This window comes from Neofelis nebulosa, chromosome 4 (assembly GCF_028018385.1).
Source record: "Neofelis nebulosa isolate mNeoNeb1 chromosome 4, mNeoNeb1.pri, whole genome shotgun sequence".
Taxonomy (NCBI): Eukaryota; Metazoa; Chordata; class Mammalia; order Carnivora; family Felidae; genus Neofelis; species Neofelis nebulosa.
In genome coordinates, this window is record NC_080785.1 from 117,122,152 (window position 1) to 117,147,827 (window position 25,676).

A 25,676-nucleotide genomic window follows, 5' to 3' on the forward strand; every position below is an offset into this window, starting at 1 on the left:
GAATTCACTCATTAAGTATCATGTATATACTCAATACTGTGGTAAACAATAAGCAAAGACCACAGTAATGTTAATACCTTACTGTTGTATTACAATTGACAAAGCATTTGAGAAGATGGTAGCTTGATCTTGGTATTATTTAGGTACAATAGTGACACCAAAGCATAATTAATCAACGCCAATTCTGACCTTTTCAGTAATACAGATCCATACCCACTTTACTAACCTAAATCGTTCTCTGCTTGCTAAAATTGCAGCCAGCAAGCCTCTGTAGGACTGGCTCTCAGCCCACCATTTGGTCCACACGCCTGAGGCCAGAATTTGGCAAGTTTCAACATAGTAGTTTTCAACCTTGGCTGTGCATTAGAACCACCCAAAGAGTTTTGAAAATTCCTGATGCCCAGGCTTCTCCCCAGACTATCTCAACTGGAATTTCTGGGAGGGGACCCTGCCATCAATATTTTCTCAAACTACCCCCATGATTCATATGTGTAGTCAGGGTGAAGTATAGTTTACAGAAGAGTGTAATACATAGATTTTAAGTGTACAGTTGGCTGTGTTTCAACAAACTGCAGGTGAACCACTGTATATACCTTAAGACACAGGACATTTTCATCACCCCAGAATATGCTCGTGTGCCCCTTCCCAGTCAATCCCCACTACTCCTCACCGCCACTGGGACAACCACTGATGCAACCACCTTTTAAACCCTAGATTAGTTTTTGCCTATTCTAGAACCTCATATAAATGATATCCTATGGTATACATCTGTTGGTGTTTGGCTTCTTTTGCTCAGCATAATGCTTCTGAGGTTTGCCCATATTGTTAAGTACCAAGAGCATGCTCCTTTTTGCATTGTGAAAATACCTCGATTTGTTTATTCAATCTCTCACTGACAGCTATTTGGGTTATTTCTAAATTTTGGCCATTAGGAACAAAGCTGCTATGGACATTCTTCCATAAGTGTTTTAGGGTATATACGTTTTCGTTTCTTTTAGGTAAACATCCACGAGTGGGATTTCTGGGTAATTAGGTAGGTGTAGTTTCATGAGAACCTGTTGAGCTGATTTACAAAGTGGTTGTTTTAGTAGCAGAGTTCTGGTTGCTCCACAGCCTGACAACATTCAGCCTTGTCAGTCTTTTTTTTTTTTTTTTTTTTAATGTTTATTTTTGAGAGAGACACAGAGTGTGAGTGGGGGAGGGGCAGAGAGAACGGGACACACAGAAACCTAGGCAGGCTCCAGGCTCCGAGCTGTCAGCACAGAGACCGATGCGGGGCTTGAACTCACAAACTGTGAGATCATGACCTGAGCCGAAGTCAGACGCTCAACCAACTGAGCCACCCAGGTGCCCCCCTGTCAGTCTTTTTAACTTGACCCACTGCAGTGAGGATAGTGATAGATCTCCATGGTGTTAACTCATATTTTCCTGAGACTACAAAAGTTGAGCGTTTTTATGTGTGCCCTGGCCATTTATAGATCTTCACTATGAAATCAGTACCTCCACAATCTGTCCCCCTTAAAAAAAGACTTGTCTGTCCTTTTATTACCGAGTGGTAGGGGTTGTTTATGGATTCTGGGGAACAGCTTCTCGCCAAATAGACCTACCCTGTAGGGTTTTGGCCACCTTTTTCATTCTGTTAATGGCACCTTTTGAGAAGCAGATGTTTTAGGTTGTGTGTGTGTGTGTTTGTGTGTGTTTTATGTTTATTTTGAGAGAGAGGGAAAGAGACAGAATGAGAGAGAGAGAGGCAAAGAAGAGGGAGACAGAGAATCCTAAGTATCTCACAGAACAGAGCCCAACTCAGGGCTTGATCGCATAAACTGTGAGATCATGACCTGAACCAAAATCAAGAGTTAGATGCTTAACCAACTGAGCCATGCATGTGCCCCTGAAAATTTTAGGTTTTGATGAGATCCAAGCTACCCATTTTTCCACTTATGGTCAGTATTTCCTGGGTCCTAGATAATCTGTTTATCACGAGAACACTATGCTGCTTTCTGCTGGAAGCTCTGTGGTTTAGCTTTTATGTGTAGTTCTGACCTTACTGGGGTGTCACCTAAGGGCTCAGGGTGTTCAATGAGGGAGCTCCACTCTGGATAGGTGAGTCTCCAATGTCTCATGGCCTTGGGGTAGCTCTGAAGTCTCCATTCCACTCACAATAGATGGTAGTGCTTTTTTGCCCGGCTTTACAGAGTCATGCCCTGAACACATGTGACTTGAGCTGGTCAAAGGCTCAAGATGCTATCCAGACCCCTCCTCTGCTCAGCTCCTGCATGTCTGATACTCTGTCCTGCATGTTTCAGCCCCCTTAGCTGCTCTGAACTCAGATCTCAGTTTCCTCAGCTCATCAAACCCAAGAATATCTCCTTGGGCTCCTCATGGGCTCTAGCAAAGGCCAGAAAGTACCTCCACGCAATGGGCTGGGACAAACATTCCTTCTTTCCCTTCTGTCTAGGACCATGGCCTTTCACTACTCCACTGCCTGGAGAGAGTCATTTTATATATTTTACCCAGCTGTGTAATTGTTTATGATAGAAGAGCTGGTCCAATACCATTTACTCATCAGGGTTGTAAACAGATGTCCAGAGTTGGGTTTTAAAACCTCTGGTGTGGTTCCACAATCCTACATTGCCTTGTATTTAAAAAAAAAAAAAAAAAAAAAAAAAAAAAAAAAGGTAATTTCAAATATTTATTTGATTTTTTAAAGGTTACTTTGTTTCCGACTCAATTAATTCAACCCCGGGATTAGACAGGGTATTTGTAGCAGAGCAGTTCTTTTCACATCTTGTTCACTTAGGACTAGCCTGTGTCTGTGGCCTGGTGTAAGGGGATGAGTAAGTATCTGCTGAATGAAAAAACTACACCAAACTGAACATACAAAGAAAATGCCGTAAGTCTGGGTAATTGGCAGGTGAAATAGTTTCACAAGTACTTTGCAGGAAATGGATGGATTACACTAGTACTTTAATGGGTTCTGTACATTATCTATTATTGCTTACAAGGCAGGAAGGATGAAAGTATAAAAACCCTGGCTCCTGGCCTCCAGGACTGAATAACCCAGTAGGGAAAACACAGTAGCACAATGTAAGTGCTGAAGAGGAGGTTCGACCCTGGTAAGCTGATGGTTTCAAGAAAAGGTGAACTTGATCTCAAAGGCCCAGCGTGACCCGGCCTTTGCTTCTGCCCTAGCCCCTTCTCTGTCTTCCTTGACGTCAGTGCTTCCCTTCCTGGTTTTCCTTCAGTTCCACAGAAACACCATGCTGTCTCCTGCCTCAGGCGTTTGCAGACAGCTCTGCCACCCTTCATCTAGCTGACTCCCACTCACTCATCCTTCAGGACTTAGCTTCCTCAAGGGAGTCTAGCTTAGGTCAGGCTGCCTGGTAAACGCCCTCACAGAAACCGAACTCCTTTTTCATGCACTTAACAATTACAACTGTTTACAAAATTAGGTGTTAGGGACCATGTACCCCTCTGGACTATAGAAGCTCCACGGAGAGGAGAGAGAACTTTTCCTGCTTGTGCCCCAGTCCCTAGCATACGGAAGGCCTGAAATATTTAATAAGTAACAGAACAGCTGTACAAATAAATAGGGGGGACTGCATTGGGTCACAGACCATTTGGGCAAGGAAAAATTTCAGGCAACTAGAAAGTAGCTGAATTCAGATTCAAAGCCAGGTCTGTTTCAGCCCTGAGGGGAGCTCATAACACTCTCCAGTGACAGACTGGATTATTCTTCCCAACTATGCACTGCCTCCCACTAATAGAATGTCTTTGCCCTTTGCCAGATGACTTTGCAGGACCTCCCACTAGAAAGGCAGAGTATTCTGACAAACCCCACTGACTTTGCGCTTGGCCCTGTGACTGGCTTGGGCATATAAATGGAAGATGCTACACTGTGTCACTGGTGAGCTGAGGTTTTAGAGGTATAATAAGTTTTCACCAATCCTTTTACACTCCCACCTTCTACCAGAAGAAGAGCATGACCCAGACTGTTGCTCTGTAAGCCCAGATTTTAAAACAATGACTTACAGAGCAAATTGGAACCTGACTTAAAGCCTGGAGTCCAGCCTAGCCCAGCAGCTAAGCTACAGTCAATCTGCAGACCTGGGAGCCTGAGATAAATGCTTATAATAACAAGGCAGGGAGAGGTTAGGACTGTGTGATATGCAATAATGTGGCAGAAAGCTAACTAATACGCCTCCTCAATTGACAGGGTTGTAACATTTTTCTTTTTGGCCTCTAGCACTTAACTGGATACACAGTGGGCGCTTAATCATTAGTGTTGAATTAAACCCAATAAACCATGCTCCTCAAGATTGCTGGTGAAATGAACAAAACCATCAATGTTGCTTCTTTTCAAGCAAAAGATTCTGAAATAAATGAATATAATACTGAGTGATTACACAGAAAAACTTTGAGAAAGTGGGCTATCTTTTAGCTGAGGCCGAGAGCCTCTTGTGGCACTAAGTGGTCGCAGATGCTTCGGAGATATCTAATCTAACTTCTGTCAGACCAACTGATTAAGTGTGCAAGTTGCAGATTCTCTTTTGTGGATGACCTCAAAAAAAAAAAAAAAAATCTTGCCAGATTTTGAATCAAATGAGCTAAATGACTTGTCTCTTATTATCTAGTATGTTTTTAAAGGGAACAGTCTGATTCAAATACAAGCAGCTCAGGTAGCCACATCATCCTTCTGTGTGGACTTACATCCAATTTAACTTCATAAACCTGTATTCAGTAACTATTGAGTATTTTGGTGATGAAGGAAAAATAACATCCTGTATCTGAGCTATCATAAATCCCTTTCGGGGCGCCTGAGTGGCTCGGTTGGTTAAATATCCGACTTCAGCTCAGGTCATGATCTCACAGTTCGAGCCCCACGTCGGGCTCTGTGCTGACAGCTCAGCGCCTGGAGCCTGCTTCGGATTCTGTGTCTCCCTCTCTTTCTCTATCCCTCCCCCACTCATGCTCTGTCTCTCAAAAATAAATAAACATTAAAAAAAAATAAAAAATAAATAAATCCCTTTCAAACAAAGCTGGATATAAATATACGCATACTCCCAAATTCCTCAACTTAAACTCAGGTAATACTTTGCCACTCACAAAAACATTTTCTCACTCTTCATTTTATTTTCACAATAATAAACACGAGTTTTGTTTTGTTTTTTAATCCCCATCTCTGAGATAAGGAGAGGCTTAGCCATATGATGAAGGCCCAGGTAGTAAGTGACAAACATCTGACTCTCTTTTACCAATACCACAGGCCCTCATTCCCCAAAATTAAGCACGGAAAGCTACAGGAGAAAACCTCCAACATTCCTGAATAGCATCAACATACCACTCCAGGGAATATTTTCTGGAGCCGCTCTGCTGCAGCCAGGGCCTTGGGCTTACCACCTGCTAGGCAATCTTCAAATTCATAGAGAGGCTGCCTCACAGGATTGGAGTAGGAGATGTTGGCATTGTCCACAAATGTGATGTGTCTGACACCCCAACCCTGCATGGAAACAAGAGATCATGGTGTGTTTCTGATGAACATTTCACAGGGTGTCTCTCTTGCAACTTATAAAGAGGTTTAGTTTTGCAATACCTTGGGAATCTCAAAATACAGGAAACTTTAGAAACTGAATTGTGCAAATTCAGTTTTTGATTAACAGAAGGCCAGCTTCCTTTAAAAGACAAAAATAATTATACACCCGGTGCCTAGTTTCCTGCAGTAATGAATCTAAGAAATGTCAGAGTGGGTCTAATAAGTCATTATTTTTGACAGTGGCACCAGAGAAAGAGTTGGAGGTGAGTCCCATGAGAATTGTCTATGTTGCTGTCTTAAAAGAATTAGCGATAAGCCCCCAAATGTCCTTGCTTTCCCTTAATGAGTAATTAAATATAAATAACAGCTCACATTAAAACTCACTTAAAGCCTGAATTAATGCCTCAGAAAAATGACTTACAAGTTATTTTCTGTTGTATAACATCGCAGAAGATTTTGTACTACTGAAGACATAAAGGGCTTGTTAATATTCGGTAATACAGGGGACAATTCTATATTCTCTCAAATAGTTTGCATGATTTCATACACTTTAATTATAATTCCTTTAAAGTATTATAGAACCACACAATTTTAAACTGAGATGGCATCTCTAACATCCTTAGTCCAACTGTTTTGTTTCACAGATATGCAAAGTGTAGCCCAGAAATCACTGAAGGTCATAGATCTGGTTAATGGTGGGAAGGGTTGAGATCCTGAGAGTTGCAACCAAATAGAGATGACTGCTTTCTGGAGGGTGGGGTGTAGTGTGTGCATTTCAGCATATCATAAATAGGCACAGTGATCGAAGAGAAGCCCCTGCCATGATTGGCTACAAAGCTAATTCTGCTCTCTCTCTTATTTCAATAGCCTTCCATTAGGGACTCTGAAACTCAATTAAACTGACGGTTCCCAGGGGACAGTCAACTAGTACCCAAGATTCATTTTCAGGGTTGAGAATGAAAGGCCAGAATCTATCCTTTCAAAAGCATAGTTTTTACATTATCGGTTTTGAAAGCCCACTGGTAAACTCAGATCTACTCACCCAGTTTTGTAAGTGACTTTCATCAGCTAAGCAACCTACTGTGGAGGTGGAATAAAGACAAGAACAACCCAAAAGTCACTTGTGCTTGGTTTGAGGACATTTACTTCTCAAGTGTTTTTACATTCCTTAAAGCAATGCTGAGAGGACTGCAAGGAAGGCAGTCTGGGAACATACTGGGCAGTGGGAAGAAAGCCAAATAAATTACAAACATACTATGGGTTAGCCACATGTGAGTGCGGGTTTGCACTTAACTTTTGGCTTCCTGGGATGCTACACGGTTTAAATGGCTAATCTGTAAAGATTAAAGGAAACGATAATACTCATTGAAGAAAATGATAATACTCAGTGCTGGTGAGGATGTGGAGATGAAAAAAACTATTGCACGGGTTGAGAATGTAAACTGATCTAATTTTTCTGGAAAGCAATTTGGCAATATGTATCTAGAATCTTTCAAATGTTCATATCTTTCAACCTACTTGTAGCAATATATCCTAAGAAAATACTTACAGCAATCTATCCTAGGAAGTAATCTGAAATATGAACAAAAATGCTCCACAACATAATTTATAGTTGTAAAATATTGGAAACATATTAATGCCTACCATTAGGGGAGTGTCTCAGTACATTATATTCATCATAGAAGAAGGCATATTCTAGTCATTAAAAATGCTTTATAAGCATCATTTCTAATGACATGAGAAAGTGTTTACAAGGGTAACAGATAAATTAGCAAGGAGCATTATTATAAATCAAATAAAAATTTTAAATATGTATTTAACAAATATTGAAAGGAAATAAGTGAAAAAGTGGTAGGAAAATGGGTATCTTCTTTTCCTGCTTCGTAACTTTTATACTTTACAAGTTTTCTACAGTGGGTCTCTACTGACTTTATCATTTTTAAAAATATTAAGAAAACCTAAGCACCTAATTATGGAAGCCAGAAAAAGAATAATAAAATAAATTCCACAAAGAGAGGAAGATACTAATGAAGATAAAAATAGATGTTAATGAATCTGAAAGCAATACAAAACAAAAACAAAAACTATAGAACTAAAAAATAAATCAAGGACTTAGCCCTCCAAAAAGACTGATACAGTAGACAAGGCTCCCTGGCAAGTCTGAATAAGAGAAAAAAAGAGAAAACATACACATGCAACATTAGGAATGAGGAAAGATTTTTAAAAAGATAAAGAGAGTTTTAAAAGATGCTAAGAGGGGCGCCTGGGTGGCTCAGTCGGTTAAGCGTCCGACTTCAGCTCAGGTCACGATCTCGCGGTCCGTGAGTTCGAGCCCCGCGTCGGGCTCTGGGCTGATGGCCCAGAGCCTGGAGCCTGCTTCCGGTTCTGTGTCTCCCTCTCTCTCTCTGCCCCTCCCCCGTTCATGCTCTGTCTCTGTCTCAAAAATCAATAAACGTTAAAAAAAAAAAAAAAAAAAAAAGATGCTAAGAGAATACCATATGTATTTTGTGTCAATTAATTATAAAATCACATGAATAGAATAAAATTCACAAAGGAAACAAAACTAAAGACTCACCCTCACTAGTAAAAGAAAAGCAACTTAAAAAGTCATATATGTTTCTAAAAGTACAGGCTCATAAAATGTTTTGGGAAGGTGATTTAGTTTGAAAAAAACCCATATATACGTATTATATATTGTATATATATATAGTATATATAGTATATAGTATATAATATATATATATAATAGTATATATAGTATATATTGTGTATAGTATATATATGTATGTATGTATGTGTGTATATACTATACATATATATATACACAGTATACACACATATACATATAGCATACACACAATACATCCTAACATAATAATTCTACTTATAGGGATTTCTGCCTAAACAAATAATCCCATAGATATGTAAAGATCTAAAAATGTTCATTTCAACAGTATCTCAAAAAAATATGCTGAAATCGAAATAAAGTGAGGGCAGAGTCATACAACAAAATACTACATATACCAAATATAGAACATATAGAGAGCCACAATTATTTTTCTATTGAGTTAAGAATAAAAACCTGTTATAGACAGTATGCTATGATCCAATTTTTGCAAATATAAATAAATGACAGCAAAGGTGACAAATGTCCCTCTCTTTATTTGCAAGTGCCTATGAAAACGTCAGGGAAGGACATACTGTGTACTAATCTAGGAAGTCTGCTGAATTCTGGAAAGTGGGACGAGAGGAAGGTAGAGAAAGACCTTCTGTTTCTACTTTGTGATAAAAGTATGAGTTCCTTTTATAATTAAAAAGATAACTGACAAAAGAAAAAAGAAAGGGAAAGAGGGAGGGAAGAAGGAAGGATGGGAGGGAAAGAGGAGTAGGTAACTCTGGGAGGAGGAAAGCAATCTGGTATATTAAGATAAGAGGAGAAGCCACGGCTTCAGAGGTACCATTTGGCCCCCACAAACTTACCATCAGTGTCCTAGCGACATTACAACCCAAGGTGCCAGCTCCAAGCAGCAGACACTTGACAGACACAACCTTGTCTAAGTCCAGAGTAGGGACCAATCTCCAACACATCAATTTGAGATTTAAATCCACTGATGACTCAGCTAACCTAGAAAACGACAGAATTATTTATCCATTCAGTCACTCATTTATGCCCCAATCTTGTCTTAAAAAGATAGAAAGCACCTGAATAAGAAAATGAGGACCAAATCCTAACTAAGCAAAATGAGATCACAGGGAAAATAAGATGAAGCTTGAGGGAAACAGCGAGGAGAAACAGCACAGCACGTGTGCCCGTGTGGATCTCCGTAACTGCTACCGACAGGCCACAAATCTGATACCGAGTCCCTAGCAGCCAAAGTGAAAATGGAAGCATGACCACTTAGAGGAGTCACTGGCCCCTCAAAAAAGGGTGCACTTTTATCCCTTAAATACAACACTAATTTCTATGAAATATTTCTTATAACGTCCTTCAATGTAGGCTAATAGGATGAAATTAAAAGGCCACGAATAAGGACTACAAGGTAGCAGGTATCTGTAACTAACTAGGTTTGAGAGACTCAGATCAAAGCAAGAACAAAATTTATAATGTCTAGAAGACCAGATGAACTGTGTGCCCTTCAGGACCTCCATCAGGTGGTTAATTCTCACAACCACACTTAAATCAAGTCAGGCAGCAAAGAGTGGAGTAACACTCATTGTCAATGTGAATGGTACCCCCTGCACTGATGTGAGCGATGTGGTTGGCCTGACAGAACCTGCTGTGTGTCCTCATTACCAACGGTCCCCTTGGGAGAAAACAGCTTCCAAAATATACCTTTTAGGGTCCATACATTCACTGAGGTTCACCATCCTCGGTCCCATGCCGCCTTTCTGGTTTTTTTCCCATCCGACTGCTTTGGGACAATCTTAAGGCAAATAAAATAGTACGTTTAATGAAGGAGGGACGAATAAAAACATGTAAGTCAAGTGGCAAGATGGCGCACACATTAAGAAGCTTTCAGTTCACTTCTTTCTCAAAGCGGCTCAGGGACCTGAATTTGCATGTACTTGAAGCAGTTGCTCAACACCTTCCTCTACTACCAGGACCCTCGCTGAGAGACCAGGGTTTTCCTGCAGAGGGGCTTCTGAAATAGCCCTGGACTCTGGCCTGAGCCGCCTCAACTTCTGCAGTTCCTGGGAGCTGCTCGAAAAAAGACAACCCAACTTGGGATAGGTATAACCCGGTGCAAGGCTCTCTTATCCGCGGAAGACCAGCCATCATGACTGCAGCACACTTTCTGCTGAGCTTCCCATCAGGATTTGAACCTCTACGTTCAGTGCATCCTTTCCGTTCCTCATCCTTACCACAGCACTCTGCTCCACCTCTCAACCCTGTCTCCACACACCTATCCTGTCCCTTTGTTAAGCTGCCCTCTCCTTTAAGCTCATCCTTATCTAGTCAGTCTTTCCCCTTCCCTGACTTCTCTCTTCTCTACCAACTTCTTTTAATCTCTGCAATCGGTGCCTCTGAATTTCCAATCCCAGTTCTTGAAGTGTGCTACAGGCAATGCTGTGTAGCAGCACTGGAGGATAAGGATCCTGTGGCTGCTCTATTCTATTATTACAAAATCCTCTTATAAGTCTCACTTTCTTACCTTAATGGTAACCTGACTTCCTTGCTGGCAATCTGCTAATGGGGGGGCCATTCACTCTATTACCCTCTTCACATCTTAGGACCTCTGTTACTCTCCCTTTCTCACCAAGTACGTGAGATTCACAAGAAAGCCTCTACTCTGTAACAGGGAATTCACTCAGTCACAATCTACCCTGCCAGCGTCCCCTCCAGTATCTGCCTTAAGTAACAGTCTTTGAAGGAACAGAAACTCCTGGACTTAAAAATGTACAGGACTACTGGGAAGAAGTCTATGTTTCTAATTTGTATTCTGGTGTTCTTTGGCCATTCTCCTACTTTTAGATGGCTGTCAACACTTCTATTTTCCTTTCCTTGGGAACTTTTCCACTTTTGACCTTAGTTTTTAAAAATAGTATTGCTCAATATAATTATGGGACCTAGAAGGTGTAGATTTCCTTGACACAATCTTTCCTTTCTGCGATAGGATGACGAAGGGAAAACCTTGGGGCCAACTATCCTCGAAAGCTACTTGGGCCCCAGTATGGCTGGACATATCATTCACAGTGAGGAGCCAGAAAACAAATGTCCCTTCCCATTACAACTCAGGCACTCTGATGCACACATGTGTTTTTTTAATATAACAAAAAATTAGAACTGATGTAATAGATTTGAGTTCTTAAAAAAGGTTAAGAGTTCAAAATTCTTTTTTCTGGGGAAGGAGTTCAGACATGCTACTAATTCATATTTTGTCTGCTTTTCTCACTAGTCTTACATTTAATTTCCAAAAAAAAAAAAAAAATGCATCCCTAACATATAGCCAAAAACTTGAAAAGAACTTCAAACCACACAGTCTAGTTCTGCAATTAATAACCCTGGCCTAAGCTTTCTCCTGTTACAGATAAGAAGTCATGGTACAAATAAAATCTCATTTCAAGTGAAAACATCTCTGTTCTCAAAATGTTACAGCCATTTCTAAGAAAATTAGATATACCTTAAGCTTATTAATAATGAAAAAAATATACTTGATCTATCCTATCTGCCTCTATATAAATCACATCCATAAGACATGCCCCAAATAGAAAAACATTTTGTTTTAGGGGGAAAATTAGGTCTTGTTTTCTCACAGGTGAACAATCAGGAGGAGAACATCAAGGACGTGAAATGAAGGATCTCCCACTCTCTGCAGAGTCTGCTGCCTCCTTCTGCCGGCTACCAGAATAATTTTTCTATCAGCAGTGGACAGTGGGCTTGGCCATACCACGAGGAGCCAAAGATGACAGAGGATATTTAAAACCATACTTCTCATACCAGTGCCATTGCAACTACAGGATGTCTTCGAAATAGCATAAACTACTACTATATCAATACCTTCAGTTCATGTTATGCTATAGAATAACTCTTTACAAAGTTTTATTTAAGGTTTTATTTGTAGCTAAGAGGGATAATATTAATTTACATGAAAAAAGAAAGAAAACTTGCCTTTCCTAAATCACATAATCTACACTCAGTATCAAGCATAAAAAAATGTAGCAGAGGCATTACTGGATGACAAAAAACATCTTTTTCAAAAGGAAATGTGCAATGTTTCTGGGGTTTGCCAGCTTCACCACATATCAGCAAGATAATTGGGAATGGGGAGGAAGAATCATCCAATGACTTTATCATAAAAATGGAAACAAAAGTACCTCCTCTGTAGGGTGGCTGGCAAGATTGAGTGAGTGAGTTAGTCTGGAAGGCATCTAGTGGCCTGTGGGGCATAGACCAGACACATATTACTTGTTAGTTAACTCACCCATTCCCCTAGAACTATCTACAAATTGCAGTTTAATAACAAAGGTATGGCACCTAAGCTAAGAGTACATGGAAGCTATTTTACAATGTGCCAGAAGAGGGTGCTAAATCAAATGCAACTATCTAGACAGCAGGGAAGCAGTGAATTTCTTAGGGCTCTGAACTTACAGCCTTCTCCTCTGCTTGACCAAGCCGAGTCCACCCTCAATCTTTCCGAGAAATCTATTTAAGACACTTATCAGTGCTGTGGCAAAGAATCACCAATAAAATGCTGTCAGAGTCAATCCTAAAGCCTTCTGACTTCTGCACTCCAGAAATGACATCTCAGAAGAGATGTTACCACTGCCCTCCCTGACACACACACTCTTAAGCACATGACCCTAGACTATAAAGAAAGCAATGTGTCTTGAACAACGCAGATGTGGTGAAAAGCAGATTAAACAACATATGTAAAGGTACCCTGGAAAGCATGAAAGTCATAGAAATCTGAGGGATCGTTTTGGAGAGTGCTGGGATTGGCGTAAGATAAGAAATTAACATAAATTAGCATTTATTAAATACCTACGCCAGACATTGCATATCTTTTACACAGGACCCAGATTTGCCCTAGGGAATATTCCATGAGGTGGGTATTATCATCTTTATTTTACTCGAATTTGAGTATGTATTCTATCTTTGTGACATGTATATAAACACATAAACATATGCATACACACACACACACACACACACACACCCCTATAAAATACCTGTGAGCCCAAGTTTCCTAACTTATGATATCTACCACACAGGATCTTACAAAGAATATTAAACACGGAAGGAGAAATGGCACTTTTGCTAACTGGTTTACTATGTGGAGAACAGGATCACATATAACTTTATGTAACAAATAAATCTGTAAATAAATTAATATTTCATTCTTCCTCTAAGAAAGGTCAGGAATAAAGATTTTATATGAAACAAAAACTAGGAAGGGAGAAAAAAAAATCTTCAAGTCCGGAAAAAAAAAAAAAAAAAAAAAAAGGCCTGGAGGAAATTTCCTGAGGACAATCTTTGCCTTTGTTGCTTTCTGAATAGCAGAGCAGTGCCCTCTGTTCAAGAGAGGTGTTCCCATGGGCAAAGAGGTAAGAGCTGTACTTTTCTCTACCTTCTGCTGCCATTGTGAAGGGATGAAAGGAAAGTTAGACTTGCTGAGGTTTCTGATAAATGATAATTATATGCATTCTCAACGACCGGCAAATTACCTGGGCTAAATGCCATTTCTGGAAGCTTCACTTCGAAGACGATGCTGTGGGCGATGTCTCTCACCCCCTGCATGGTGCGGTCTCGGAAGCAGAGGACTTCAACAGACTGGAAACTGCTACTCCTGATGTCAGGTGCCAGGTTTTAATTAATTCATTTTTTTTTTAAGGAAGGAAAAGAAAGAGCTCTCATAAGACCTTCAGCAAAACCAGTTGGAGTATTCAAAGCATTGTAATTATGCCTCCCTGACACCCCTGGGGCATGGTTTTAACCTCTGAGAGATTTTGAATGCATACACGTATGCTCTCCTTTGTCCAAATGTTTAGAGGCTGAGCAGTGAGTTGGCTGTGATTGCTTTCTAAGTGAATTTTATATAACAATCATGTTGCAAATAAATAATTCTAACAAATGAATCATCAATGCAGGGGAAAAGAGATTGCAAGATGTTAAAAAGAACCTCTAAGACATACATGGTTTCTTCTGGGCCTCCTTCTCACTCCCTGAACTCATATTCTGTGAAACAGCACCTCAGTCAGTACTAGTTAGGAGGCCTGTGTGCACTCTACAGACTCACCACCTGGATAAGCAAGTGTAACCATTCTCCCTCTGGGGAAAATCTATAATTTAGCTATCTTCATTTGTTTTAAGCACTTTTATGTAAGTAAAACAGATACAAAGACAAGTACACAAATCTTAAATATAAAGGAGCTCATCTCATGCCTTCTCCCAGTCACTGCCTACCCCCCTTCAAGAGTAACTACTACTCTACTGTCCACGTCCATTCCTGGGTTTTGTCTGGTCTCATCTTTACCTAGAAGGAATCACAGAGTACGTATTCTCCTAGGTACAGCTTGTTTTACTCAACATTAGGTCATCCGTGTTGATACTTGTATCAGTATTTCACTCAGATTCGCTACAACATCACATTCCATCACAATGAATACACCACAATTTCTTATCCATTTCATTGTTGAAGGACATCCGGGTTATTTCCGGTGTTTGATTATTAAGAATACTGCCGCTATAAAAATTCTTGCACGTGTGTTTGCTTATATCTATCTGAGTACACATTTCTGTGCATTATGTACCTGAGAAAGAAATCACTGAGCCACAGATAGTTTTAAGTTTGGGGGATGCTGCCAGTTTCCTAGCAGTGTTTGAGGGCTCCAACTGATTCACATCTTTAACAACACTTGGTATTGTCATTTTTTTTTTGTCATCTTTTTTAAGTCATTTGGTAGGTATGTAGTAGTATCTCAGCATGGTACCTCATTATCTCTAATACTGAGTAGTATCTCATTATATTTTATGTCCACTGAATAATGATGTTGAGCATCTTTTCAAATGTATACTGACCTCTTAGATACCCTGTTTTCATTATTTTAGGGCTAGGAGAAGAGGAAGATGGTAACAGTAGGAAAATCGATCTGAGAGTGACCCAGACAGGTGGAGGGAGGGGCTGGAGAATTTGGGGACTGGGACCTCTGGGTGATTGCCCCTACTCTGAAATATCTTCACTGCAGTATGGTCAGAATCTGCAGCTCCATAACACACCTACTTAGGGGTTCATCATTGATGGAAATTGGATCATGACTGACTTATGGATTTATTATGTGGTTTCCATGCCAGAAATGAAAACATGCATTTGGGGGAAAAAAGAGACAGATATAGGCAGACACAATGTCCAAAATAGGTAGACTGAGACACACAGACAGACACAGACAGAGACACAGACACACACATGTAAATACCATCGGTGGGCTGCTAGGACCAAAAGATTCCTCAAAGGCCATCCAGGGTGCTGGGCTAAGTTACAGGGATCATATACACCAATCGTTATCTGTGAACAGAAAAGACTTTGTGAGTCAAGCATTGTGTCAGTTTCACAGTACAGACACTGCTAATACTTCCTCTTGCCTTTATAGGCTGTTCTGCAAAAGCACTAAGAATTAGACACTTGATGAAGGGCTAGAGGGAAGAGAAGAAAGCAAAAGGATCTCACACCAGACCCCAGAACTTCTGGATGGAGGGGCTATAAAATTCTTCTCTGCACCACCCCAATGCCTTGCAGTAGGCCTGGCAGAGTAGGAACTAGGTACATGTAGAAAGAAGAAAGACTGCATGGGAAAACAGGGGGTGAGAAGACAGTCAACTGTCAAAGCTCACACAGAGACCATCCTCTAATAAAAAGATAACAATCTGTGAAGATTGCTAATGTTTATGTACTGAGAAAATAAAAGAAGGGCCACTGCCATTCTAAGTCTACAGTCAGATGCTCTTGATACTGCTAACATATATTTCTTTCTACTCCTTCCCCCTCCAACTCCCTCAACCCTGACTTCTGTCTGGAAAACTCTATTCAACTTCAAATACCATTTCTTCAGTGAAGACTCCCTTTAGTGGGAACAGTCACTCTGTCCGTTGTGCTTCCATAGCAATTTGTACATTACACATACCATTTTTCATTTTCTCTTCTTCCTTTCAAAAGACAATGAGCATGCAGCACCCAGATCTTAATTTCTAAATACCATCCTCCAATAAAAGGAATCAGGGCTCCTTGAATGCATGGCTAATTCTAGGGCTGGAACAGGGAAAACACAAGAAGAGACTGTAGCATCTTGTATACCAGAGAGTAAGGAAGGGGGTGCAGGTGGCATAGTCAGCTAAGTGTCTGACTCTTGAGCTTGACTCATGAGATCAGGTCATGATCTCACAGTTTGTGAGTTCAAGCCCCACACTGGGCTCTGTGCTGATAGCATAGAACCTGCTTGGGATTCTGCCTCTCCCTTTCTCTCCCCCTCCCCAGCTTGTGTGCGTGCATGCAGTCTCTCTCTCAAAATAAATAAACTAAAAAAAAAAAAAAAGTAAGGAAGTGCTCAACAAACAAAAGCATGGGGGCACATCAAGGGGACACAAGAACCAACAGAAACAGCATTCGATGGCCAAGGCTGGAACCATCTGAGCAACAAAATAAATAACGTGGTATTGGATTATAATGCAAAGTACTAAATAAATACCTAGGAGTCCACACTGATACAAATAAATGATGGAATAAACAAATATATGAAGGGGAAAAGACAAGTCTTCCTTACAGAAGATTTCCAAACAATATATACAGATACTGCCTCCTCCAGGAGTAGAGCTTAATCCTTCTCCTCCTTGACAGTGGGCCAGACTTAGTGACCCACTTCCAAAGAAAAAAAGAGTAACCACACAATGGAGAAACCTGGCAAAGACTACCTTAACCAAGTGGTCAAGTTTAACAACATCAGGGATGCCATGTGAGTAGCAGGTACCCCTGATATGATGTGATGACCAGGCTATTTCACCTTAGTGGCACTCTTTCTCAAAACCCATAACCCTAATCATACAAAAACATCAGACAAACCAAAATTCAGGGGCATTCTATCAAAATAACTGTCCAATACTCTTCGAAACTGTCAAGGTGATCAAAAACAAGGAAAGCCTGAGAAACTGCTATAGACCAGAAGAGACAAAAGAGCCATGACAACAAAATGCAATGTGGTCTCCTGGAATGGCTCCTGAAACAGAAGGAAGATGTGAGAAAAACGGGTAAAAGCTGAATAACGTCTAGAGTTTAGGTAATAGTAACCTAAATGCCAGTTTCTCAGTTTTGACAAAGGTAACATGCTAATGTATGGTGGTAACATTACAGAAACTGAAGCTGGGAGAGGGTATATGGGAACCCTCCCTCTACTGTACTTTCAAATTTTTATAAATCTAAAATTACTCCAAAATGAAAAGTGTATCCAAAAAAAAGAAGCAGCGAGCATCTAGAGACCAGGGAGTATCTTTTTCATCTCCCCATGATCAGTTCATATATACACAGCAGATACTTAGTGAATGCATGCTGAATGATGAAAAGATGGATGGATGGATGGATGGATGAATGGATGGATGGAGGGAAGGAAAAGGGTGAGTGAGTGAAAGGAGAGAGGAAGTCAGGAAGGGAAGAAAGATAGCTGGGAGAGAACCATAAATCAACCCACAGGTTTCCTTTATAGGTGTATTTTTGGGTTAAATAAAAACACGGCAGAATTTTGGTTATTCTAGATCCAGTTAGTTTTATAAGAATGGGATCAGTTCGAACAATTCCATTTATTTACTGAAATGCTTAATATGTTAAACACAAAGCAGAATCTTAACCCATATTCAGAGAAAGGAAAGAAAGGAAACAAAAGACAGACAGGAAGGAAGGAAGGAAGGAAGGAAGGAAGGAAGGAAGGAAGGAAGGAAGGAAAGAAGGAAGGAAGGAAGGAAAGAAGGAAGGAAGGAAGGTAGGTCTCTAAGATCACCATCCAGAGAAAACCAACATTAACACCTTGGTGTGTAACCTCCCATAACTTTATCTTTGAATAAATATATTTTATTAGTATAACTTGTACAATTATTTTAGTATATAATTTTATTGCTAAAGAAAAATTATATCATGCTATAGATACTGTTTTATATCTCTTATTCTATTGTGAATTCTCTTCTCTGCCAATAAATATCAGTCTACAATCACTGTCAATAGTGGCTGAAGAGCATTTCATTGTTTTGGTGTACAATAACTTTTTTCTATTTCCTATTGAAGGACAATTAATTAGCCTTCATCTGTGCTCAGTAAAAATATCTGAAAATGAATTTTACTATTGTCTTATCAGACAATTATTGTATTATTTGAAGGATATTCTGTTTTTGCTACCCTCCCTGTATGAAATTTTCTTACTCCTAACACTAAACATTTTTGCCTAGATCCATTTCATGTCTTTAACGCACACAGACAGATTCATATTTAATTCAATGCAGATCCAAATGTATGAGCATCATTTCAGGAAATACAGAATATCTTTATTTGAGATTTCTTTTTCCACAGGAGATGAAACATCAGCATCCAGGAAGCTTTTACAAATAGAGTTTGCAGAGACTATTCTGAGTACTGTCCCCTACTACACGAGTGGCCTAGGGCAAATGAGTCAAATTCTTCAGGCCTCAGCTTTTAAAATCTGAATCAAAGCATGCACCTATTTCACGGAGAGGTAGTGAGGATTAGAGTGTGATACTGACATGAAACCCCCACACGTGTAGTGCTGCTAATATTATTATCGGTGCCTTCAAATCCCCAGTCATGAGCCTCGCCTAAGTAATTCTGATGCAGTTGGACCTGTCCACAGACTTACTCTGCAAACCATTACAGAAGGTGGTCTTGTAGACAAAAGAAAAAAAGCCTGGGGGGCCATTTTTCATTACCTTGAAAAGTCTGGATTGGCTCTGTCTTTCCATTCTCTGTAAAATGTGGTCCATGCACCAGCAGAGCATCACCTGGGAATCTGTCAGAAATGCAGAATCTCAGGGGTGCCTGGGTGACTCAGTCAGTTAAGCATCCAACTTTGGCTCAGGTCATGATCTCACAATTCATGAGTTCGAGCCGAGTGTTGGACTCCGTGCTGACAGCTCAGAGCCTGGAGCCTACTTCAGATTCTGCGTCTCCCCCTCTCTCTGCCCCTTCCCACACTCTGTTTCTTTCTCTCTCTCAAAAATAAATAAACATTTTTTAAAAATGCAGAATCTCAGACTCCCTGTCTCCAGCCTTGCTGGATCGGAATCTGCATTTTAACAAGGACCCAGGTGATCTGCAGTGAGTAGGGAGCACTACTCTGCCCCTCAACCCTCTCCAGCCTTGGTCTTCACATGTGAATGTGCAGGAGAATCACTTGGGAAGCTTTCAAAATTCCTGTTGCCTGGGTCCCATCTCCAGAAGTTCTCATTCATCAGTCTGGCACGTGGCTTGAGCCATTAGTTGTTTTATTTAAAAGCTCCCCAGGTGATTCTAAAGTACAGCCAAGTTACAAAGACCTCCTGAGAGTCTGTAGCGATTTCTCAAAGTACGGTCCACCACACACACACTCCCTCGGTACCATTACCCACGTGCTTTGTGACCTCCTCTGGTGATTCTGTGTGCACCATCATTTTGGCACTAGCCACCTCAGGTCTAGGATTGCTTAAAATGGAGTTCATTGCATACTATGTTTTTCCCACGGTGGTTGTGATTATTTGTTAAACCAGGGTATTTTCTTGATTCAAAGGCACCACAGATTATAAAATCCACTCTCAAACTGTACAGAAAAGGAAATGTCACGACATCAAAGATACAAAACAACTGCAAGAAATTCCTGACTTTAGAAAAATTAAAATGTGAAGAAGAAAGCATTTTAGAATGGAGGTCACACAGGATGCATTTCACATCTGTTTCTCTTGCTGGCCTCTAAGCTCTGTGAGTGTTGGAGCAAGGTCGTCTATCATGTGCATCTTTCCATCCCTGGTGCCTGGCATGGTACCGGCTAATCAGCAAACTGTGCCGAACAAATGACAGAACCGGCCAGTTTCTCCATGCCCCGCTATATGGAAAGCTCCGTCTCTCATGCCCCATCTCCAGGCAGGGATCCTGGGGGGCGGCTGGAGGGAGGTGATGGCTGAAGCTCACATCGAGGACCATGGTGCAGCATCTCAGCTGGCTCCTTTTCTTCCCCTGTCCTTTCTCAACAGCACAGGTTCTCCCTCCAGTGACATTTTGACCCTGGGATTCTCCGGGGTAAGAATGTGACAGTTTAATCTCACAGGGTTTGCTCTGAGAAGCGAGAGAACTCGAAGAATGATGTTTCCCCACCCAGGGCTCCCTATGAACAAAGAAGCTGTCTGCCTTGAATTCTTCTGGTCCCGTTTGCCACCACCACCACCTGGGACACTTTTGTTGCCTGCTGTCAATCATGACAGAAGGCATCTGCTGGACAAACTACATTTATTGATCATCGCTTCAACTTCAAATTTTTAAAAATTCATCAAAGACATGTACAACTCTATTATCCAGCAAGAAAAGGGGGAGAGGGGAGACACCTGCATTCTACTTCTGTGACATTTCAAGCAGCTTAGAAGGAAATGACCTGACGTGGTGAAAAAAGCTGATGTGGAAGTCAGCAGGCATGCGTCCTAATTCTACAGCTACCTGATTTTCAGCCTTAGGGTGTGAGTAGGCAGGCATACAAGTATAGGGGGAAAACAGACCTTGGAGAAGTGCTTTCCTCACCTATAAAATGGAGAGGTTGTATCATTTCATCTCAAAGGATTCCTTCTAGTTTCAGAATTACAGAACTTTAAAGAACATTAAAGAGGAAAAAAAATCCTACATAGGTTATAAGACAATATAAACTTCTTAGGTTCAATCTTACTGGGTGTCTAAAGGCTACTTAAGTTTTATTTGGGAAGAATCCAGATAGTATCAATCCAGAGAATACTTTTTGTATAGAGATTCTTGAGTTTCAAACTTTCAAATGTGACTCAATAAACCTGGACTCTTATCCAATGTCCTGAGTCACCTACTCTCATATGACCTCTCTATGCCAGGTTTCTCATCTTTGGAGAACTCTGTCTGGACACAGACACTGGAAACAAGGCAAGCACTTAATGATGTGAACTATAACAGCAATGTAAATAAACTCTATTGTAGTAACTTCACTAACCTCTCTGTTCAGTTCAATCTTACTGTTACATAGTTCTCTACCTTCAGTCTCAAGGTTCTCTTTTCCTAACCCGCAGAGAAAACAAGGGGATAAATTCCAGTTTATCAAATATTTTCTACATTTAGGTGTTATCATCTATAAATGCAGAGTTGGAAGTAAGTGAATTTATTTATTTATTTTGAGGGAGAGAGAGAGAGTGTATGTGTGTGAGCAGGGAAGGGGCAGAGAGAGAGACAGAGAGGGAGAGAGAGAATCCCAAGCAGCCTCCACACTCAGCGGAGAGCCCGATGCGGGGCTCAACTTCATGACCGTGAGATCACAAATGCAGGATCATGACCTGAGCCTATATCAAGAGTTGGACGTTTAACTGACCAAGCCACCTGGATGCCTCAGAACTAAGTGAATTTAAATTAAAGAAGTTAGACTATCATATTAGATACTACAGGTGGGTGCCTAATTTCAAAGAATGAGCATATTTCTGACACTAAATACAAAGGCCAGGAGGTAGGAAGGCAATAAGAAAAAAAAAGAAAAGAAATCTTTTTCTGAGTAGGAAAAAACAGGAATAAGTTTCTTAGAGCAACCTGACCTAAGAGGAGCTACAGGGCTGGAATGAACTGCTAAAGAGAAATCTATCACCCATAAAGGGAGGTCGACGTGGAGATGCTTCAGAGTAACTCTCTTACCCACGTGAGGCATGCATGAGTACAAAAAGCAAGCATCCAGACAGGAAAATGACGGAACACATTTGACATGAGGCTGAACGTCATTTAGTATTTCTTTGATGATTCAAAAGTGATTTCAAAATCTTTAAGTGCTTTCAGAACCAAATCAGGTACCTCAATCATTGTAGGAATTATTAGTCAGCACAATGCTAGGTAGGCCAGCTAAACTGTTTGGGTAAATAGATTTTTTTTGTTTGGTGGGAGCAGCAGTCAGAAATAACCATGGGATAGGAGTTCTGCGTTCTCCAATTGGCTTTGCCACAAAGTCATTCTGTGAAGCTAGGCAAATCACTTCCTTTTATCACACAAATCAGTAGAAAAAAACAAAATGTAATTGGAAAAAAAAAACAACTTTGTTTATAAGGCTGACGAAATAAATGCTCCTTTCTACTTGGCTGAGAGCACACAATTCACTGAAGTGGTTCAGTCATGTTCTGGCTATGGTCCACCCAGCTATTTGCTGAAAAAGTTCAATGTGAGAAAGAAAAGAGGGTGAAATTGTCAACTTGAGTACCCTGGGCTAGAGAAATTTCCACACTGATCCCATAAAACACACTTCTCTGACAAATGGACATCTATTACTCAAACACTTGATGTAACAGGAAATGCGCAAAGGTGATTACATGTTTTAAAAGTACAGGACAAAAATTCAAGTATCTAATGCACAGCGATGTCACAGACAGCTGCCAAGATGTGGAGTTTGCTAAGTGAAGAAATAGCCCTGCTAATAGCATACCAATTGCTGCTCCTTGGCCATCACTCTTGTCCGAAGATTTTTAAAACCCTAGAATTAAAGGCTAATGTTGTTAAAATTACAAAATGTATCCCAAACATCCAATCTTCAATGACTACTCTGAAGAAAGCAGAAGACCCAAGCAAGCTTTCCTAAAAGACTGGCAACAGAACAGTGATATGGGCTGTTTTTGATGGAATCACAAGCAGTGGCTTGAAAGACAACTAATTGTTGGTGATGCAGCATCACCGTGACCAGTGTGGAATAACATTTCGCTGAGGGAAATAAGAACTTAAACAAGGCCAGTCCTTAACCAATGCAGATGTGTAAAATGTGTAACATCCCAATGCTGGTAAAAGGTGCATGGCTGGCAGGAGGGCATACTACACAGTGTGTGAGTCCCAGTTATAATAAGCAATGGTGAGCCAGAGCTGGCTGGAACAGAAAGGGGAGAGCTGTTACCAACTCTCCCCATCTCTGCGCTCTGGGACCTCACACTGGTAGCCTGATGCCGGCCACAGCGGGAGTACTGGAACCCCAGGAAGAAGCAAACGCTACACAGTCAGGGTTTTGCCCCACCTGAGAGCTAGCTGTCAAACACTTAGCAGGACACTACCGATCGGACACCTTCAAGTGTCCAAACTCTTTAACCCAGTCATTCTCTATCTAGAAACTCTTCCTTCCCAAGAAATAATTCAAGGTAAGTGGGGGGATGGCAGGAATTTGATGCACAAGGAGAATCCTAATAAGGAAGACGTATGAAAAAACTAGAAGTCAAAAATGTCACGTTATCTATCTATCAGAAAGGATGTTGATACAGACTGCGACAGTATCATGCTAAAATCTACAAAAGAGAATATAGTATAATCTTAGTCTTTGAAAAACAGGAAAAGATTAGTAGGAGATATACAAAATGCTTACTTAAGAAACAAAAACTTAAAATAATAGTTGAATAGCTTTGTGAGAATTTAAAAGCAGAAAGATGCAGCTGGAAATGAAAATAACGAATGGAACCATACTTAGTGTAGTTCATTTATCTGACAGTATTCTCAAACTTGGCACACAACATTGTCCAAACTACAGTGATGACCCATTTTGGAGTCCAAATCACTTAGTGGATCACAACTGGTATTTTTCAAAAAGACAGAAAAGAAGAGGATAGAAAATAGAGTGCATAGCACTGAAGAAAGTATTATTTTGTGAAGGAAAATGCTAATGTAAATGGGGAAAAAATGTACTTAAAGTATCTTAAGTTCAGGCTAAGGAATAATAAGGACATCAGTTAGAGGTCTCTCTTTTCTCAACTCTGATATGTCTACATGGTTAGTGAAATTATCCCACTTGATTTCACGACTTCATAAAATTCATTAATTTTTTATTTTTAATTTACAATCTCCTATATGGCTGAGATAGCTTACTACATCTCTCATTACTTCTAAAAGGCACTCACAGTACTTTTTGATTCATTCAGAAGAATTTTTATTGAGGACCTAAGACAAGTGCTAGACACTATGGAGATGCAGATACATAAGACACAGTCCTGCCCTTGGGAGCTTACTATCTAGGACAGAACAGTAAATGAAGAACAGGGAATAAATGTAGTGAGATCAGAAAAGGGAAGATCTATGAGAAGGCTTCACTGTGGAGCTAGGATCCCAACAAGGAGAGTTTCTTAAGATCTTCACAGGTAGAGATTTCAGATGACACAATGCAAGGTCAAAGAGAGATATAGAAAAAGTCCTAGGTAGACTTGATTAGTCGGTGGTGGGGTTGTCTAGTTAAAAACAGGAAAACGTGGGGGGTGCTTGGGAGGCTCAGTTGGTTAAGTGTCTGACTTTGGCTCAGGTCATGATCTCACGGTTTGTGAGTTCAAGCCCTGCTTCAAGCTCTCTGCACTGTCAGCGCAGAGCCTACTTTGGATCGTCCATCTTGCTCTCTCTGTTGCCCCCTCTCAAAAATAAAAATAAACATTAAAAAAAACCAACAACAACAGGAAAACTTGGTTGGAACAATGGTTTATGAGGAAAATAGTGGAAGAATGAGGCAGGAAAGGTGGCTTGGAGCCAGAAGGAAGACACCATTAACTTGTGATCATTGAAAGATAGGGTGGATGTGAGCAGTTTAAAGCAGATTCTTCTATTGTGGTGGTGTGCAAGACAGAAGCAAAACGACTAACTGTCCAGGAGAGAGGTAAGCAGGGCCTGAAATACATGGTAACTCTAGAAATAAGTTAAAATATAGATGCAAAATATAGTGCAACAAAAACTGAAATAACTTTAACACTAATAGGAAGTGAGGAACCCAATAGGAGGTGAGCTAGGTAAATGGAGGAGAAAGTGATCTGGGAATGGCAGGGGGTGGGAGAGGGTGAAGACAAAGAAACGTTCTACAACATTCTTTGGAGGGCCAAAGAAATCTAAGTGAGTTTGAATTGTGTAGTAGTCTATCATAACATGAACATCAGATTTTTTTCTTTCTTAATGGATAATAAAATGAAACTCAGAGTTTCTCTGACCTTTGTCCTTTGGTCTTGGAAGAAATCACCGTAGTGTTTAAGCAGGGAAACCAGCACCACATTCTCATCATACTTGATTAAGAAGTAAGGTAGCGCTGGGACTCCTTCTGTTTGACAAAGATCATCATATGCATGCTCAAGGGCTTGAATCTAAGAACAGGAAACATTGAGTTATTCTCCAATCACACATCTAATTCTGAGCTAAAAATTAACATAAAAGGTATTTTCAAGCCAGAAGACTGGAAATGACTGAGCATACCCCTGTTACTCTTTTGCAGCAAATGAACACAGAAGTGCCCTCCAAATAATACCACTTCACTTCTGTGTAACACTTCCCATGTGCATGGTGGTGTCTTAGGAACACAAGGAGACATTTTTATGGTGGAGCATGGTGGTTCCCTAAGATGTTAACCACAAAGGTGTACAGAGAGAGCTCCAAACATTATTTAGCTCCTGTAATAACCAAGCACTGAATCCATCACTGAT

General features: G+C 40.4%; 1 protein-coding gene across 5 annotated transcripts in view; it reads right to left on the reverse strand.

The window, feature by feature from the left end:
• ATG7 (autophagy related 7) overlaps window positions 1-25,676 on the reverse strand; it is a 249,423-nt gene that overhangs the window by 191,598 nt on the left and 32,149 nt on the right. For all 5 annotated transcript variants that reach the window (XM_058725980.1, XM_058725977.1, XM_058725978.1 and 2 more), the window contains 6 exons: window positions 25,191-25,340; window positions 15,449-15,537; window positions 13,700-13,821; window positions 9,867-9,957; window positions 9,014-9,158; window positions 5,342-5,500 (listed from right to left, as the gene is read on the reverse strand). In XM_058725980.1, the coding sequence (XP_058581963.1) occupies window positions 5,342-5,500; window positions 9,014-9,158; window positions 9,867-9,957; window positions 13,700-13,821; window positions 15,449-15,537; window positions 25,191-25,340 (756 nt within the window). The remainder of the gene's footprint in view (window positions 1-5,341; window positions 5,501-9,013; window positions 9,159-9,866; window positions 9,958-13,699; window positions 13,822-15,448; window positions 15,538-25,190; window positions 25,341-25,676) is intronic.